This window comes from Nannospalax galili, unplaced genomic scaffold (genome assembly GCF_000622305.1).
Source record: "Nannospalax galili isolate Female #2095 unplaced genomic scaffold, S.galili_v1.0 scaffold875, whole genome shotgun sequence".
In the NCBI taxonomy this organism is placed as follows: Eukaryota; Metazoa; Chordata; class Mammalia; order Rodentia; family Spalacidae; genus Nannospalax; species Nannospalax galili.
In genome coordinates this window covers 1,237,257-1,255,173 of record NW_008337059.1, presented here as the reverse complement: position 1 = coordinate 1,255,173, position 17,917 = coordinate 1,237,257, and the positions used below count along the sequence as shown (strand labels likewise).

Here is a 17,917-nt window from a genome sequence, read left to right as displayed (position 1 = left end):
TAAATAATTAAATATTGACTGAATATTTGATCCTGAATGATGTAGAATATCTTCAATGCTTTTCAGAGTTGATAATTTTTCTTCAATGTATATTTTTATTGAATTTTTGTGCAATTCATACAATACATCTTAAGCATATTTAAACCTCCTCCCCTATCTACACCCACATAGTCTCCCACCAGATTTCATGCATTCTGTCATATATATTAAGGGATACCTCACTCAGCAGTGATAGCTGCTAATGGTTCTTCAGCTAAGGTTAGGGTCTCTTACCTGTTTCCCCAGTTCTATGCTGGGATTTTGTCTGGTTTGAATTTTCATGGGTCTTGTGCATGCTGTCACCATTGCTACAAGTTCGTATGAACAAGTTCCCAGAAGCCTGGAAAACTGTTTCCTTGTGGTTATCTACTATCCTCAGCGTTTACAGTCTTTCCGTCATCCCGTTTTCCATAATGGTCTCTGAGCCTTGGGTGTCAGATGTTTAATATAGGAGTCCTATCTAGGGACACACACTCTGCAGTCTCTTATTCTTTACATTTTGGCCAGTTGTGGCTTTCTGTGTAATTGGTATTTTGACTATATAATCATCTATGTTGAAAACGCTGCTTTGTATAAATACAAAGTACAAAATGTTGGGAATTATTTCCTAATCTCGAGCATAATAATTTAATAATTTTAAAAAATGGAATTCAAGGGGCTGGAGAGATGGCTTAGTTAAGAGTGCTGGCTGCTCTTGCTGAGGACCTGGGTTCTGTTCCCAGGACCCACATGGTAGCTAACAACTATCTAGAACTCTAGTTCCAGGGGAATCCAACACCCTCTTCTGACTTCCATGGACATTGCATGACAGGAGTGTACTTACATGCATGCAGGCAATACACTCATACACATAAAATAAAAATAATAAATAAAAATGGAACTCAAGTCAGAAACTCAAACATCAGTTTTTGAAATCAAACATTCTAACACAGTCTAATCCAATGATAGTGCTAATTTGATACATACTGAGTAAATCAATGTTTTTATAAGATTGGGTTGGCCTGTGGGCATGTCTGTTGGAGATTATCTTGATTATGGTAATTAATGTGGGAAGACCCAGCCTACTTTGGGTGGCACCATTCCAGGGTCTGAGTCCTGGGCTGGACTGGAGAAAGTGAGCTGACTAGTGGGCAGGTTTGCACGGGTTTTCTCTCTGCTCTTGCCTGTGGCTGTGAAAGCTGCTTCAAGTTCCAGCCTGACTCCCTGTAACGATAAAATCTAACCTGGAATTGTAAGCCTAATAAACCTTTTCTCCCTTAAAGTTACTGTTGTCAGAGTATTTTGTCAGAGCAACAGAAATGAAACTAGGATAATTTTGAATTAATTGTTGGTAATTGTGTGTTCAGAAACTATTCTATATTGCTAAATTCTCAACCCTCTACATTCAGTTACACAATCCCTTATGAGGTCATGACACATAATTTAAGAAGCTGTGTTGAAGACTTGAGTAACACTGTCAGTTAACTTGACCTGATTGATGTATAGAATGAACACTTCACCTAACAATATCAAGAAGCACATTTTTTCCAGTGCATACAGGACATTCTGCCATTCTGCTAGGATATAACATATTTCTTATAAATTTTAAAGAATTAAAACCATGCATATACCCTTATCCCAACAGAATTAAACTTTAATTAAATAACAGAAATGTGGGAAATCTGTAAATATTTAGAGACTATAAAAATGAATAACCCCTAGATCAATGAAGAGATCACAGGGAAAGAATGTAGTGAAATGAAAAGAATATAAGAACATATAGAATGCAGCATAAGCAAAGCTTAGAGGAAAATTTGTGTTCTGAGACTCCTACATTGGAAATGGAAAAAGATCTTAAATTCATAACCTAAAATTCTTCCTTAGGAAATAAAAAAAGGGACTGGGGAAGATGCCTCATTGGGTAAGAGGGCTTGACGAGCAAGCACGAGGACTTGAGTTCTAATCCCTAGCACCCATGAAAAAAGCCAGGCATGGCTGTGCATACCTGAACCCAGGGTTGGGGGACAGAGGCATGTGGATCCCGAGAGCTTGCTGGCCAGCCAGCCTAACAGATAGAAAGGTGAGCACTTGGTTCAGAGAGACCCTGTCTCAAGGAGAACAACAGAGCATGACCTCGAACATCCTGCTCTGGCCTTTGCATGGACAAAAACATAAAAATCAATGAAAGAAGTTGACTGACATGCCTTTAGGTAGATTGACTAAACAAGAAAAGAAAGAGGTGACTGGCTGCCAAAATTAGGAGAGAGAGAGAGAGAGAGAGAGAGAGAGAGAGAGAGAGAACATCTTAAAGTTCCTCACATAACTAAACTGGTAAAGGACTACTACTAAGTACAGCTTTATGCTGATGATTTAGACAACTGTGCTAATGAAAATGTTTCAAGAACGACACATGTTATTAAAGCTGACTGAGCTCGGTCTGGTGGCTCTTGCCTGTAATCCTAGAATTTAGGAGGCTGAGAAAGAATTGTGAGTTCAAGGCCAGCATGAGATACATAACAAACTTGAGACTAGCCGAAGATACAACGAGACTCTGTTTCTGAAAACAACCAACCAAATACACTAACAACCAGAATCAAAGAAAGTAGAAACTCTAAATTAATATATAAAAAGAAAAGACATATTTAGTTATTATTAGTAATTTAAAAAATCTTTTCAAAAGAAAACCTAGATTCCCTATATTTGGATGGATTAATTGGTAAATTCTATCTGGCGTTTAAAAAATAACAATTTTTCACAAGTCATTCAGAAAATGGAGGAAGGAAGCATGCCTCCCAACTAATTTTAAGAAGTCAATATTCCCTTGTTACCAAAGCCAGACAAAGACACCAAGAGAAAACTACAGATGAATATTCCCCACAAATGTAGTTTCAAAAATACTCCACAAAATATATACAAGCCAATTTCAACAACATATATTAAAGATCACACACTATGACGAAGTATGATGTATGCCAGGAATGCAAGGTTGATTTAGTATCACAACCCAACTAATATAAACTATCATTTTGATGGATTAAACAACCCACAATACATTATCTTAATACATACACAAAAAGGGATTTGGCAAAATCCAACACTCTTTCTTGATAAGTCCGCCTAATAAACTATGACTAGAAAGGAACTGTCCTTAACCTGATAAGGATCGTATGAGAAAAACCTACTGCTAACCACATACTTGTTTGTGAAGTAATGAATGTTTTTCCTCTAAGACTGGGAAAAAGACTCGTGCCACGTACAATCAGCATTTGTACTATGTCCACAATCTAGCAAGGAAAAGGAATAAAAACCATTCTAACTGGAAAAAAAACAAATAATAAGACTGTCATTATGCCCAAACAACTTGATCCTGCATACAGAAAATGCTGAGGGACACATACACATGGGGAGAAAAATTATAAAACATAAAGACAGTGTTCAACAAAATTGGAGCATATATGACCAATTTATAAAAATTAATGGTATTTTTCAATTTAGCAATACACACTCTAAACATGAAATTAAGGAAATTATTCTCTTCACAATATTATCAAAAAATACTTAGAATAAACTGAAAAGAGGTACAAGGTATACATATCGAAATTGTAAAACATTGCAGTAAAAACAATAAGTTGAACTTTATAAAAATTGAAAACTTTGGCACTTCAAAAAAGCTCCATTAAGTAAATGAAAAGAGAAGTTATTGATGGAGAAAAATTGCTTGCAAATAACCTATTTGATTTTAAAACACTGTACTCAGAGCATATAATGAACTTTTACTGAATAGTCCATTTAAAAGGGCAAAGTTATGAGCTGACATTTCACTGAAGAAGTGCAAATGGCAATAAGCACATGGAAAGATGCTCAACATGATTAGCAACTAGGAAAGTGCAAATTAAAGCAGCATTAAGATACTACTTCAAAATTAATTAGAAGAATGAAAATGACAGATGATAATGAACCTCGCTAGTGAGAAAGAAAAGGAATCCTCACACAATTGTGGTGAAAACAAAAAGTGGAACTTTGGAAAGTCTGTTAGAAAACAGTTTGTCAGATTATTAAAAATTTAAACTTACCATAATATCTAGGAACTCTATCTAGAAAATGAAATCTCCACATAGGATTTGCATATGAATATTTAGAGAAGCACCACTTACTACAGCCAAAATAGAAACAACTCAAATGCCTGCCATCTGGTGAACAGGAAAGCAAAATGTGGTTTAGTCACACATTGGAATACGACTCAGCAACAAAAAAAGAATAAACTGCACATGTTACAAGACCAATAAACCTAAGAAGCATTCAAGTAAGAGAAAGGAAGCAGTCAGATTATGCAAAACACTGCATGATTCCAGTTATATGAGATGCTCATAAAAGATAAAACTATCATGACAGAGAGCAGATTGTTTCCTGATACTGAAAATGGGAAGAGATCGTCACACAAACTACTGTGAAGATCTTTGATGGGCGATGGAAATGGTCCAAAAGTGGACTGTAGAAATGGTTGTGCAGATATTTACATACTAAGAATCATGGAATTATATGATGAAAAGAAGAAATGGAAACAGTTTTACTAAGAATCATTGAACCGTAAAATGAAAAGGAATAAATGATAGACATAAAACTTTCCCTGAATAGAATAAAAAGGCAATAACTGGCTGTCATCAGTAGCCTGATGTATATGTTAATTTACTGTTAAAAATGTACAATGTCAAGGTAAATACTTCAATTTTAATTATGTAAGGACAAAGATGATATGAGAGAAAAGACAATGATAAGTGTTTTCCAGTTGTTTAGTACGATCATCTCTACAAAACATAGGCAGGTGTATCTGTTACTTTCTATTGTTTTCCTCAAACCTAGTGAAAATCTTCAGCACATACTAGGCAGCCAATAAGTATTTGATGAATGAACTAGAGAGAGCCAAGAAACCTTAATGCTATTAAGACAAACACAAAAAACAATGATAGATTCAGCACTTATTATAACCTTTAGAAATTTACTTCACCTATTTGAATATGTGTGGCTCTATATTTATTTTTTCAGGTACTTTATTTAATATTTTGCATCCATTTAAAGTGCAATATGAACTAAATATTATGCACATATAGCAATATTGTTGATAATTACAAATACCTCCTAAGGAAGTCTTTGTCATTAACCATTGACATGGAATAAGTATTGTTACATCTTTAAAAAAATTAAAGCACATTTTACGGTAGCAGTTCTATTAAGTTAAAATTTACATACCATGTAAGTCACTAATCTTATGTGTATAATTCAACATGTTTCAGCATATTTGCACAGTTGTGCTATGACCACCCCTTGCCCTTTAGTAGTTATACTTCACTCTAACCCCTCTTTCTTCCTTCGTCCTAGGCTTTTCATCTATTTAGATTCTCTTATTCTGAACATTTCACACAAACGGAATAACACACCACATTGTTTTTGTTGCTGTTGTTCTTTTGTGACTTCATAATTTAGTGCAATCTTTCTCCTCCTCTTGGCAACAGGAATTGAACCCAGGGCCTTGTACATGCTAGGCAAGCACTCCACCACTGAGCTACATCCCTGGCCACGCTCTCCAATTAAAAAGATGTTTTGACAGAGCTTCAAAGTTTCTCAGGCTGTTCTTGAACTCACTCTATAGCCCAAGCATGCCTTGAACTTGTGACCCTCCTATCAGCCTCCTGAGTAGCTAAGATGACATGCCTGGCTCCTGAAATCTTTTCAAGGTTCATCAACATTGTGGAATGTATCCATACGGACTTCACTCACTTTTATGGCCAAATAATATTGCTATATGCCACATTTTACCTACCATTCATTGGTTGATAGAAATTTAGTTCATTTCCACTTTTTTACTACTGAAAGTAATGCTGCTCTAAGCATCCATGTAATTTTGTTTTGTATAAATATCTTCCTACTTCTCTTGGATGTGCAGTGTAATTAGAAGTAGAATTACTTCTAGTTTTCCTAAGTGGCTGGACCATTTTACATTGTTAGTAGCCATATGGGAGGGTTCTAATGTCTCCATATCCTTATCAATAACTACCATTTTACTTTTCAATTTTATTTTCATTTGGCCATACTAATAAGAATGAGGTAATCACTAAGCGGTTTTGATTTGCTATTCTATGATGGCTAATGATGTTAGGCATATATTTATGTACTTACTGGTCGTTTGTATATCTTCTTTAGCGATATGTCCCTGTAGATCCTTTGCTTAACAATATTTAAACTGCTTCTAGTGCAGTGATTGATATGAAGAGATGCCAATGCCACACACACTCATCTCTCTAAGGTGCTGGTTGTCATTGTAGCTGATAATCTATTTTTCTTAGTAGATTTCATTTTTATATTTAGAGTAATTTTAATGTTATAAAAAATTGAGCATACAGTACAGAGAATGGCCATGTAGCTTGTGCTCCCCCCCCACTACACACAACCACATACTCTACACACAAGCACACACATGAAGGCATACTCAATTTCCCACATTGTTACTATCTTACCTTGGTTTGATGTGTTTGTTACAGTTGATAAACCAACCATTGATATATTATTATATTAGTAAAGTCTATAGGGCACATTATGGCACACTCTTTGCATTATATAGTTGTATGGACTTTGAAAGGTTTATAATACTGTCTGTAGGTACAGTAGCATATTGAGCAAATGTATCACCCTAAATACCACTCATACTCCACATATTCATTCCTCTATCTCTTTATTTCTTCCTTTCAGAAATCCTAGAAACGTCTGCACCATTTACTCCCTATGCATGGTTTTGCTTTTTCTAGGATGTCGTAGAGTCCTAGTCATGGTTCACATTCTTTTTTTATTCAGTTATAGATATTTGGCTTATTACAACAACATTTATAAATTTCCACCTGTTCACTACAATCCTTCCTTTTTACTAAATTTCCCTCTTTCTGAAGCACATAATTCAATATTTATTTAGTGAGAGTCTCTAAGGATTAACTTTTCAGATAGTCATTCTCCTAAACTTTCCACTATTCACCATCAGCCTTGAGTGATTGGTTTGTCACTACATAATTCTCTTTTTCAGTTATTACATTTCCTCAGTTGTTTGAAGTGATTATCCTACTGCCCTGGAACATAATATTTTAAAAATATGTGGAGTTTGGCCTCAAATCCCGTAACTTGCTACCTGCTGGTACATATTCAGTGTTCTACACCCCCCTGAAACGCCCAATCACGTTTCTGTTTCTTGTGAACGTCATTTAGAGACGTCATTTATATGTCGTTGAAGTCACTTGTCTGTAAATAGATTCAGTATTCTCTTTTACAAGCTACTGAAATATTTAAAAAATATTTAATAATTGCAGGCAAGAGTTCTATTGAACCATGCCAGTTAGATGCGTTCCCCTTCATAGTATCCAAGTCTAGTCAACGACAGACAAGTAAGAAATGAATAAAAGATGCTAATAACTTTATCTTTAAAGCATCCTTTGCACTGTAATAGTATCTAATATTTTTTGAGACCAAAAGTCAGATGAAGATCTTTGTCATATCAATGATTTATCCAACTTTCACACCCATAGCAGCCACTGAAAATTAGTTTCATTAACTCTGTGACACTAACCAGAATTTAAATGAGGTAATGTGTTTTTCCACCAAATAATGAACATGAATAATAAACTGCTGCAATTAAACCATCATTAACTTCTCTTAAAAACAAAATGATGGGGGTAGAGAGATGGCTCAGTGGTTAAGAGCACTGACTGCTCTTGCAGAGGACCTGGGTTCAATTCCCAGCATCCACATGGTGGCTACAAACCATCCTTAACTCCAGTTCCAGGGGAATCCTAAGCCCTCTTCTGACCTCCGTGGCACTGCATGACACAGATGCACTCACATACATGCAGGCAATACATTCATACACATAAATAAAAATAATAAAGAAAATATTTTTAAAAAACCAAAATGATAATTAACTTAAATGTCTGCAAAGGTAAGATACAAATTTATCGATAATTTTGTGCAATAACACATATTTTATTCCATAGTATATGTTAGTTTAACAGCTGCCATCATTATTTTTTTCCAAATTAAAAAGACTTCCTCCAGTTCTAATACTAATGAGTTAAATAGCTCAGTGGTTTTCAAGTTATCTTTCCTTTTGCCTTTATTAAGAAACTAAAGACCACACATTCTTTACTTTCTGTATTCACTCTGTCATAGTATGCGCTATCTGGCTATATAGCAGTAGTCCAATAAGGAGCTTGTGTTAGTCAACTTCTTGACACAATTTTAAAACAAGGGAGATTTGTTTGGGCTCACAGTTTATGAGCTTTCAGTGATAGTAGGCTGCTGCATTGTTTTTGGCCTGAGGTGAGGAAGAATACTATGCCATCAGGGGTATGTGACAGACACTGATTCAGTAATTAACTATGGTAGATTTTGCTTATAGAAGCACATTTATAACTCAAAATGTAGTATACTGGTCATTCAGTTAAAAGCACTGCATTTATTTAGGGCAATTTTGTTATCAAGCACAATCTTCTAAAAGAGAAACGCTACTTCCCTGGAGCAAAGTTGAATTAAAATTTTTATGTATTTTCCCAACTAGAGTCCCAGCTTTAAAAATCTTTACTTTCAGTATACCAATGATTAATGTACATAAAAATATAATACATTGTAGCCATCACCCAACATTAATCAGTCACAGAATAAAATTGTTAATAATTTTGTATCAAGAAAGTCTTCTTTTTATAAATTTTAACATCTTAAACTCTCTTAGTTGTTGCCTCTTGTATTAGGTATGCTTTGCTTTGGTGAGTTGTAGCCCTCACTCTTCTCTGATTTCAAAGAATAGAAAATAGGTTTAGTCCCTTGAAATTTAGTCACTCTAGGAGAAACAACCAAGCAAATGCCTCTTTAGTTTTTCAAATACTGGATTTGCTCTGAGACAATGTGTTTGTAATGGGTAGAGGGAAAGATTTTAATGAAGACTGACCTCCACTGTCCCTTCCTAAATACAGATATGATGAAATGATTCTTCTCCTAAAACATAAGGTTCTAGAGAACTGGAGAAACAAATCTAGGCAAGAATGATGAACATGCAGACAATTTTTGAGCAGAGAGAAGTTAAATATAAAACATGGATGTTGTGAGAATATACTGCATATCTTAAGACATAAGGAAACCTATCAGTAATTGCAAAACAAATGAAATCTTCTAGAAACCCTAAAGGATAAATTGAGATGTGTAAGTCAGGGGAATGGGGGGAGGGGTGGGATGATTCATTATATGCATAAAAAACTGCCAAACAATAAAAAGTGTTTTTAAAGGAGTGTATGAAATTTTCAAATAAAAAAGAGATCATTATTAACGATACATTGAGATGCAAAGCACAGTTCCAACTCCACCATCTTGATTAGCTGCTTGGAAATTATCATGTAGAGCTTGGAAGGGGATGTTTGCAGGGTGAGAATGTCTTAAGAAGGTCTGAGGATTCTAAGAAAAATGTAGATTTATACTTGAAAGGATAAGAAAGGAGGGAAAGGAGAATATTACCCTAACCTCCCAGGGGTAAAGAGTCAAAATTTGACCTGCTGAAATGCTCACAATAATCTTACTGGTACTTTCTTTCCATTTTGTTGAAACTTTAAAGCCATAAATTTGTTTATGGTGTTATATAATCCGATCTCTATTCCTGTTTCATGCCTTTGCCTCTTTACCTCCTCATAAACGATTTTCCTTTTAGGAAGCTCCGAAATGGCTTTTAAAAGAATGGCAGTGGGAACCATGTATTGTAAGGCTCAGGTGACTGACAAAACATTCTTTTAATGTAATCAGCTCCCTCTCTGAACTAGGCAGAACAGTTTGAAGAAAAGAGGAGACAGGAAGGCAGTCATCTGGAATAGATGATTATACAGAGGGAGATGTACATTTCTTCCACCTCATTGCTTCTCACTACCAAATTGCTCCAGTTACACCAAATGAAAATTTATTTTAGCTTAATAAACTCCTCTATCCAAAGATCTCAAAACCTCTTGAAGTAGTCCCACCAATCACTCGTAGATAAGTTTTAATTTTTCTATCTTATCTGTAACCAGTTGAGATTTTAAGCAAAACTTTTACTAAGGAAGCACACCAAAGAAAACCAAACTCAGACCATGTTCTCTGGTTGAGTAGAGGCTCTATTATTCTTCAGCCTAACTCTTGCCAAATTTCTTCTACTCCAAGGAAGGAAAACAGAAGAGGAAGAGAAAAGAAGGGGAAAGTTGCATTTCAATGAGTGACTACTGACAAAAAGGGAGATTTCTTTTTATTTGGCCCAGCTCCTTGTCAATCTTGTCAAGAAATTCAAATTCTAGAATGCAGTAAATATGAGCAACTACACATGTGTAGTGCTCCAAAAATATGTCTGACAAAGATCTTTTGAATTATTTTAGAAAGATCATCTTGTAGGAACAGTATTCCTTAGAACACACACTGCACAATAAAACTCAGGTTGTGTGACTGATTGTATCTGGTTTAACATCAATTTATCAGCATATTTTTTTCCGTTTTGTGGTATTTCCATCATATTTGGAAGGAGGTGTCTAGAGATGAACTATAAACACAAATGATGTGAATTAACTAAATCTACTGTCCTTCATTATTTGGTCTTATATTATCAACATTCAACTCAGAGGCTAAGCATCTCAATTATTTTTCTGGACCAGTGCATTAGAGAGTGTCGCTGACTAGATTATATTCCAAGCCAACTTATTTTTCCCTTTATTTTATCAATTCATAGGAAATGACATCCTTACTTACCATTACCCAGTTCCCAAGAAATGTTGTACTTTTTGCTCGCACTGTACTTCAACAGACTCAGGGCACTAGAACTGTTCCAGGAGTTATTGGGATTACGACGCAGTGCATTTAGAGCAAATATCAGGTGGAGTCCAGAGCAATCAGCAAAGTTATAAAGTTTGTCTAGAGACCTGGCTGGGAAGAAGCAGAGAAAGGCTTATAACTTTCAAATCAACATTTCAACAGAAGGAAAATATTAGCTTCCACACACTGCCTTTCCTGCTAGTAAGGAGCTACAAGGAGAGGCTTCTGAAAAAGACTATCGCGTTTAATCTGGGACACATTCTCAACTGATTTTAGAAAACAGTACATAGATTTTTAGGCAGAAGTTGCAAACTGGCAACCAAGTTTAGACCACAGTGTATTTTGCTTGTTGACCAAAGATGGAATTGCCAATGTTTCAAAAGAGGAAGATTTCACAAATTAGCTGGATTTCTAATTTTGGGGGTCGGGGGGAAGAGAAGATCTATTACTCTTGAGTCTATTTTCCTGCTTGACAAGAATAGTGAGTGTCAAGTTACAGGGCAACAAAAGACTAGCTGGTGAGGTCTTAGAAAGAAACTCAGCCTACCAAGAGTTCCAAAGCATTTCACTCAAGTTCACATCACTAATATTTCTGAGAATGGAAATGCCATGAACATTCTGGAAATGTGTTCTCTCCCAGGTTAATCCCAGGCACTACCGGCTCCCAACCACATAGCTCAGATCCACCCCGTCCTCACTTCCCCTGCCTCCATTCTTGTCTGTCTCTGTTTCCGTTTCCATGAAGCACTGCATTGCCTGCACTTGCCCATATACTTCTAGAGTCTCTCCGTCCTGCCAGGTCGTTTCCTGTCTCATTGTCATCAGCTGCAGTCACTCCTGTAAACCTCTATGAGTTTTTAAGACATATTTCTTCCTTAGTTCAAGAAAGCCTCTATAATTCATGCACAGCCTGCTGCCCCCAGCCTTAGGATTTTCTATTTCAAAGACCTCTTTGTTGATGTCAGTTTAATGTACCGACTACAGAAGTATCTGCTCAGCAGACCTCTGCTGTAATTTTTCTCACATGGCACACCTTTCCTTGTCTTTTAAACTTATTCAGATTTGACCTGTCCTTTCAGCCAGTGGTTCCTACAGTATGGATACACAACTTTCAGCGATTTGTAGTTTTAAAAAGTATTTTAGGTTGAGAATTAGTCACGGGGGTCCAAATTATCCTAACAATAAGCTCAAAGTTAGAGGGCATTTATTCATTACTTGATTCCCTAAACCAGAATTTCTCAAATAAGGCTCTGGGATTCTACAAGAGGTCAGAAGGGTTCTGTAAGAGAGATAATGTAGAAGTAAAGGTAAGGAAGGAACCTGAGTGAAGAACAGTAGGAGACAGGTGTTACTAAGGGAGAAATGTATAAAATGGGGAATTTAAGTGGGAGTGGGGAGGGAGTGCTATGTAAAGAACTTTGGGGATAAAGGGAAAGAAGGAGCTCAAGAGAGGTTGGACCATAGGAAATCGGTATTACCAAGGAAGAAATGGGGAAAATGGGGAGACTTTAAATGGGGAAGCCATGGTGGAAGGGTCAGACAGGGAGAGAGAGAGGAGGGATAAATAATGCCTAGCTAGTGTAAAAACAAAACAAAACAAAACAAAAATCCCAGAGGGAATCATATTAGTCAACAACCTAATGACAAATTACACATACAGTATCTCTACATGAGTCCATGTGTAGAGCTAAAGGCTACATAACAAGAAACAGTGCCAGACAGGAGAACTTTCCTTTGAGTTGTTGGCCACGGTAGTCCAAGAGACTCCCCAAATTACTCAGGCTATTGCCACAACCTTGATGGCCTCCTAGAACCTGAAGGTAAGACCCTACTGCTGAAGACAGAACATACACAGACACAAGATTCGGAGCAATGGACCTGGAACTGACCTGGAAGCCACTTCCCCTGAAGGCAGCTCTTATGGCATTGGTGAGCACTACGCAAGGCGCTAAGAGAGAACATCTAACCGATGGTTCAACACTAGCTTCAAGTCCAAATAACCACATTAATGACCAGCACAGCATCAGAAACTGGTGCAGTAGTGACACTTGTATCTTGGGGGCAATAACAGCTGCCTAAAAGCCTACTCAATGGGAGAAAACTCATGTGTGGTACTGTAAACATAGTCAAATAGACATGGTTGGAGAGGTCAAAGATCTTAGAGAAAACCCCAAGACTGTCACATCTCTAGACTAATGTAATTTCTTATTACATGCAAAATATGTATCCTTATATTTATAAAGATCCCAGTTACTACTTATCAAAGAAGCTTCTTTTGCACCAGATGAAGACTGTTACAGAGTTCCACAACTGGCCACACGCAGACATTATCTGTGAATTACCTAAGTCTGAGTGGCACATCTACAATGCAACCTCTACACCTAAGGCTCACAGAACATAGAACAAGGGGTAAAGAGGTCACTAATGAGTATCTCAGTTCTCATTAATGAAGCTCTCTCATGCATTTGAGGGCCAGGAACACAAATAGTCACAAATGGCCAAAGCACAGAGATTAAGAGTCCACAGAATGCCGGTTCTATATTAAACTTCACCCACCCAGGGTTTAGGGACCATTGCAGAAGTGGGGGTGGAAAGATTGTAAGAGCCAGGGAGGAGGTGCATGACCATATAGAAACAGAGTACTACAAGCTTCTGAGACCCTGCTCAGATGAACCTACAGCAATGGTGTCAGCATACACAAGACCCACGCAAACTCAAGCAGACAAAAACCAAGCATAGAACTGGAAAAATGGACAGCTCACCCCAATCTTAGCTGAAGAATTATTGGCAGCTGATTACTGCTGGCTGAGGAAGAACTGATCTTCCTAAAGTGAGGGACTCTAGACAGACTGACTAGACCTCAGTGGATGGACTTGCACTGAGGAACATCTGGGGACCCTAACTTGACAGAAGCCTTAACACAAATGACAGAATATATGAATTCCAGTGAGGGGGATATGGGAGGGTGCCAGTGGTGAAGGGGGTATAAAGATGATTAAGATTGAGATGTTCTATATGAAATATGCAAAACTTCAATGAAAAAGAGATAATGTAGAGTCCCAAAAGTTCCCATTAGCAACATTGCTAACAGAGGTCTTTTAGTTCTTCAAAATGGAACCACAGTTACTGGAGTGAGTTCACTATCAATTTCTGAAGGAGGTTGTCAAAGCTATCATTTGGATTATTCTCAAATCATTTGGATCATTCTTTTTTACTTTTTTATTTAATTTTTTGTAAATTTTTTGTTGAATTTTTGCGCATTTCATACAGAACACCTTCGTCATCTTTACGCCCCTCCCCATGGCACCCTCCCGTAGCCCCATGCTGAATTATTTTTTTAATGTTTTATTTATTATTTGTATTTTATGTGAATGAATATAATGTCTCCATGTGTGTAAGTGTACCCATGTCATGCAATGGCCTCAGAGGTCAGAAGAGGGCATCGGATTCCCTTGGAACTGGAGCTACAGATGATTCTTAGCCACCATGTTGGTGCTGGGACTCAAACCTCAGCAAGAGCAACTAGTATTCTTAACTACTGAGTCAACTCTCCAGTCCCCATTTTGATCATTCTTACATATGTAAGAAAGCAACTTTTAAGAAGCATTAAGGACAGTGGGGCCTGAAGAGATGGCTCAGCAGTTAAGAGTACTAGCAGCTCCTGCAGAGGACCTGGGTTTGATTCCAGTACCCACATGGTAGTTAACAATGGTCTGTAACTCCAGTTCCAGGTGATCCGATGCCCTCTTCTGACCTTTGTGGGCATTACACAGCATGGATGAACTTAGGCAGGCAATACAGTCATACACAGAAAACAAAATTAATAAATAAAATATTTTTTAAAAGAACAGTTTTTTTTTTTTTTTTCCATTTCAAGTGAGCTATCTCACATATTGCCTAGACTTGACTATCTGGGCAGCACCATCATAGGACAGAGATTTTATCTTAAAAAGATGATCCTCTTTAGCTTTAGTTCAAAAACATCCATTTAAAATGCATTATGAAAGTGATTATAAACCAACATGTACGTAATTATAAAATAATGTTTTAAAATTACATATTTTATAGTTATGTACATGTCATTCAGAAGTAAAATGGCAGTTTTTAAAACTCATAGAAAATTATATCTTAGACTATAATTTATTTATAAAATGTTAATGTATATTTTAGTTGCTTTATTTTCAACATTACTGATTAACACAGAAACCCACAATTGGCCAATGTGCAGAGAACAAGAGAGTACTTATCTCTGAATAGGACAGCTATTTTAAACCTCTGCCTTCCAAGGCTCAGGGATCATTGTTGAAGAGGAAGTGGAAAACTTGTTAGAGTCAGAGGGGGTGACTACCGCAAGGAAACAGTCTTTCAGAGAGCTGGTCAGGCACTCATATGAACTCACAGTAATGGAGATAGCATCCACAAGTCCTATGCAAGTTCAAACCAGACAAAATTCCAGCATAGACATGGGGAATTGGCAAGAAATCCCGACCCAAGCAAAAGAACTTTTGGCAATTGATGGCTGCTAGGAGGAGGAAAGACAGTGTCTCATAGAGATCAGACTCTTGGTGGGTCCAATGAATGGACCCACTCTGAAAGATAGTTAGGGACACAAATCAGACTCTATAGGCCATATTATATACACAAGAGAGTATATTAAAAAGGGTGGGGGGCATGGGGGGAGGTATGGATGGGGAGGAGATCTAAATACCATCAAACTATAGTGTATGAAAATCACAAAAATTCAATAAAAAATAAGAGAAAAATAAATACTGAAGTAAATTAACAATCTTTATGTAAAATTAAATCTAGAAGGTCCACCTTAATAAAAATTTGCTTAAAACAATTATCCAGCAAAAACAAGCTATTTTGTCTTAAAAATAGTTCAAATCTACTAAGAAAGGAAAAATAAAGGGAGATAATTTCAAGAAAGAATATATGTATATGCCTAGGCATTTTATAAGAATGGACTTCTAAAAGGCTCTGTCTAGCAACCAACGAGGGGAGCAGAAAGGAACGGAAACAACCCTGACGTCCGTCAAGTCTTTGAAAACCACAGAGAAGAGAGCTGCAAGGCTGTGCTGCTCAGACCCTAGGTGTTAACACAGAGTAGCAAACAGAGGAAGGGGCAAGCCGTTCCACTAATTAGACAGTTGAGACTGGGGGCCAGATTGTGGGTGAAGTGGAAAACTGAAAGGATAAACAGATGGCGATCAAGGGATAGACTCTAGTACCTTCAACTTACTTGCTGTGATTTTGTGGCAGTAAAAGAACAAACAGAAACAAAATAGTGCCGAGAGAGGCACCAGAAGATCAAACATCTTGAGTATCTACTACAATGTGAGTTCTTTCTCTCTCTTCCCTCTCTCTGCCCATGAGCAAAGCAAAAAGAAGCTCTACCTTTGTGGGAAGCATGTTTCCTGTGGCTGGTGGGGGAAGCAAAGCAGAAGCAGTAGAGGGTGGTATGCTATGTTAAATAGGTATCACTGAGGACACAACGTTTAAGTAGAGCTGTAACACAGATAAGGATGTAAATCAAGTGGGTAGGAATGGAAAGAATTCAAGACAGAAGCTGTAGGAAGGACAGAAGACGGTGACATGACAGGTATGAGACTGACAAATGTGGGGGGAAAGCAGAGGCCAGTATGGCTGTCCCAGAATGAATAAGAGAATGGTAGGGCATGAGCTCACAGTGAAGCAGGAGCAGGTCATGAAGGGCCTTACTGGCTGTGCTGATTTGAATGAGAATGTCCTCCATAGGCTCCAAGTATTTGGAAATTTCGTCCCCAGTAGGTGGCGCTGTTTTGGGAGGTCTTAGAAGATGTGGCTGTGCTGGAGGAAGCACGCCACTGGGAGTGGGCTTAGAAAGTTCTTAAGGCTTGTTGTATCTCGTTACTTTCTGTTCCCTATGCCTGCTCGAAGATGTGAGCCCTTAGCTTCTGCTCCTAGTCCAGCCACCTCTGCTGCCATGCCTTCCTGCCATGATGGACTCTTGTCCTTTTGAAACCATAAGTTAAATAAGCTTCCTTTTATAAGTTCCCTTGGTCATGGTATTTTATTACAGCAACAAAAAAGTAACTAATACACTGGCTATTTAAGAACTTTGGCTTTTATACTGAATGACAATACCCTGAATGGCTATTAATAAAAACTTTGACTTTTACCCTGAATTACTCAAACACTAAATGGTTTTGAACACAGCTCGATCTATATCTTTAAAGCATCACTATTGAGGCTGGGGAAATGACTCAGTTAATAAAGTGCTTGCCACACAAACCTGAGGACCCAAGTTTGGATGCACTAACATAAAAATGCAAGGCAGGTTTATGTGCACTTATAATCCCAGCACTGGGGAGGCAGAGACCAGAAAATTTGGGGGAGCTTATTGGCCAGCCAGTTCTAGGTTCAATTAGAGCTCTGTCTCAAAATATAAGGTAGAGAACAATTGAGGAAGATATGTGATGCTGATCGTGTGCACAAAAACACACCAAAACACATCACTGTTAATGCTGAGCTGAAAGAGACTGTAATAAGTGGGGAGAATACGCACAGGCTTACGCTTAGTCCAAAGAGTTTCCCAAACACTGGAGTCTGATGCAATTTGTGGCATGTTAGACCGCCCCGCCATTCTTTGATAAACTATATTTTTCACTGAACCCATCTTATTACAGGCCTGTTGACTCTGCTCGTAGCGTCCTTTCTCCTTATTTCTTCATGTTTCATTGCCTAGATCAGCGGCTTCCTCTGCATGACCTCACCAAGACAGAGACAATGCAGGGCCCTCTTCTGGTCACTCCTGGCTCTTAGTTACAGCAATAACTGATCAGGCTTATTGTTCAGGACAGATTGGAACATTTGGTCTACCCTTTTAGCTTCCAGTTAATAATCTGGTACATAATAAACCTTAATAAATATCTGACTCTTATAGGTGTTATTTTGGCCCACTCAGTGTCACTTACAATTTTTATCCTAGCTATGCAAGCTCATTGCAGCAAATTCTGTTTAGATTATGTCTATTACTGCATGTCTATTACTGCTGTGATGCATTCAA

The 17,917-nt window shown here is 37.5% G+C and overlaps 1 protein-coding gene across 2 annotated transcripts in view; it reads right to left on the bottom strand.

The window, feature by feature from the left end:
* Hpse2 (heparanase 2 (inactive)) overlaps positions 1 to 17,917 on the bottom strand; it is a 785,472-nt gene that overhangs the window by 276,101 nt on the left and 491,454 nt on the right. The window contains exon 4 of one of the 2 annotated variants that reach the window (XM_008831949.2): positions 10,807 to 10,980. The exons of the other annotated variant lie outside the window; for it this stretch is intronic. Coding sequence (XP_008830171.1) covers positions 10,807 to 10,980 — 174 coding nt within the window. The remainder of the gene's footprint in view (positions 1 to 10,806; positions 10,981 to 17,917) is intronic. 2 annotated transcript variants of the gene reach the window in all.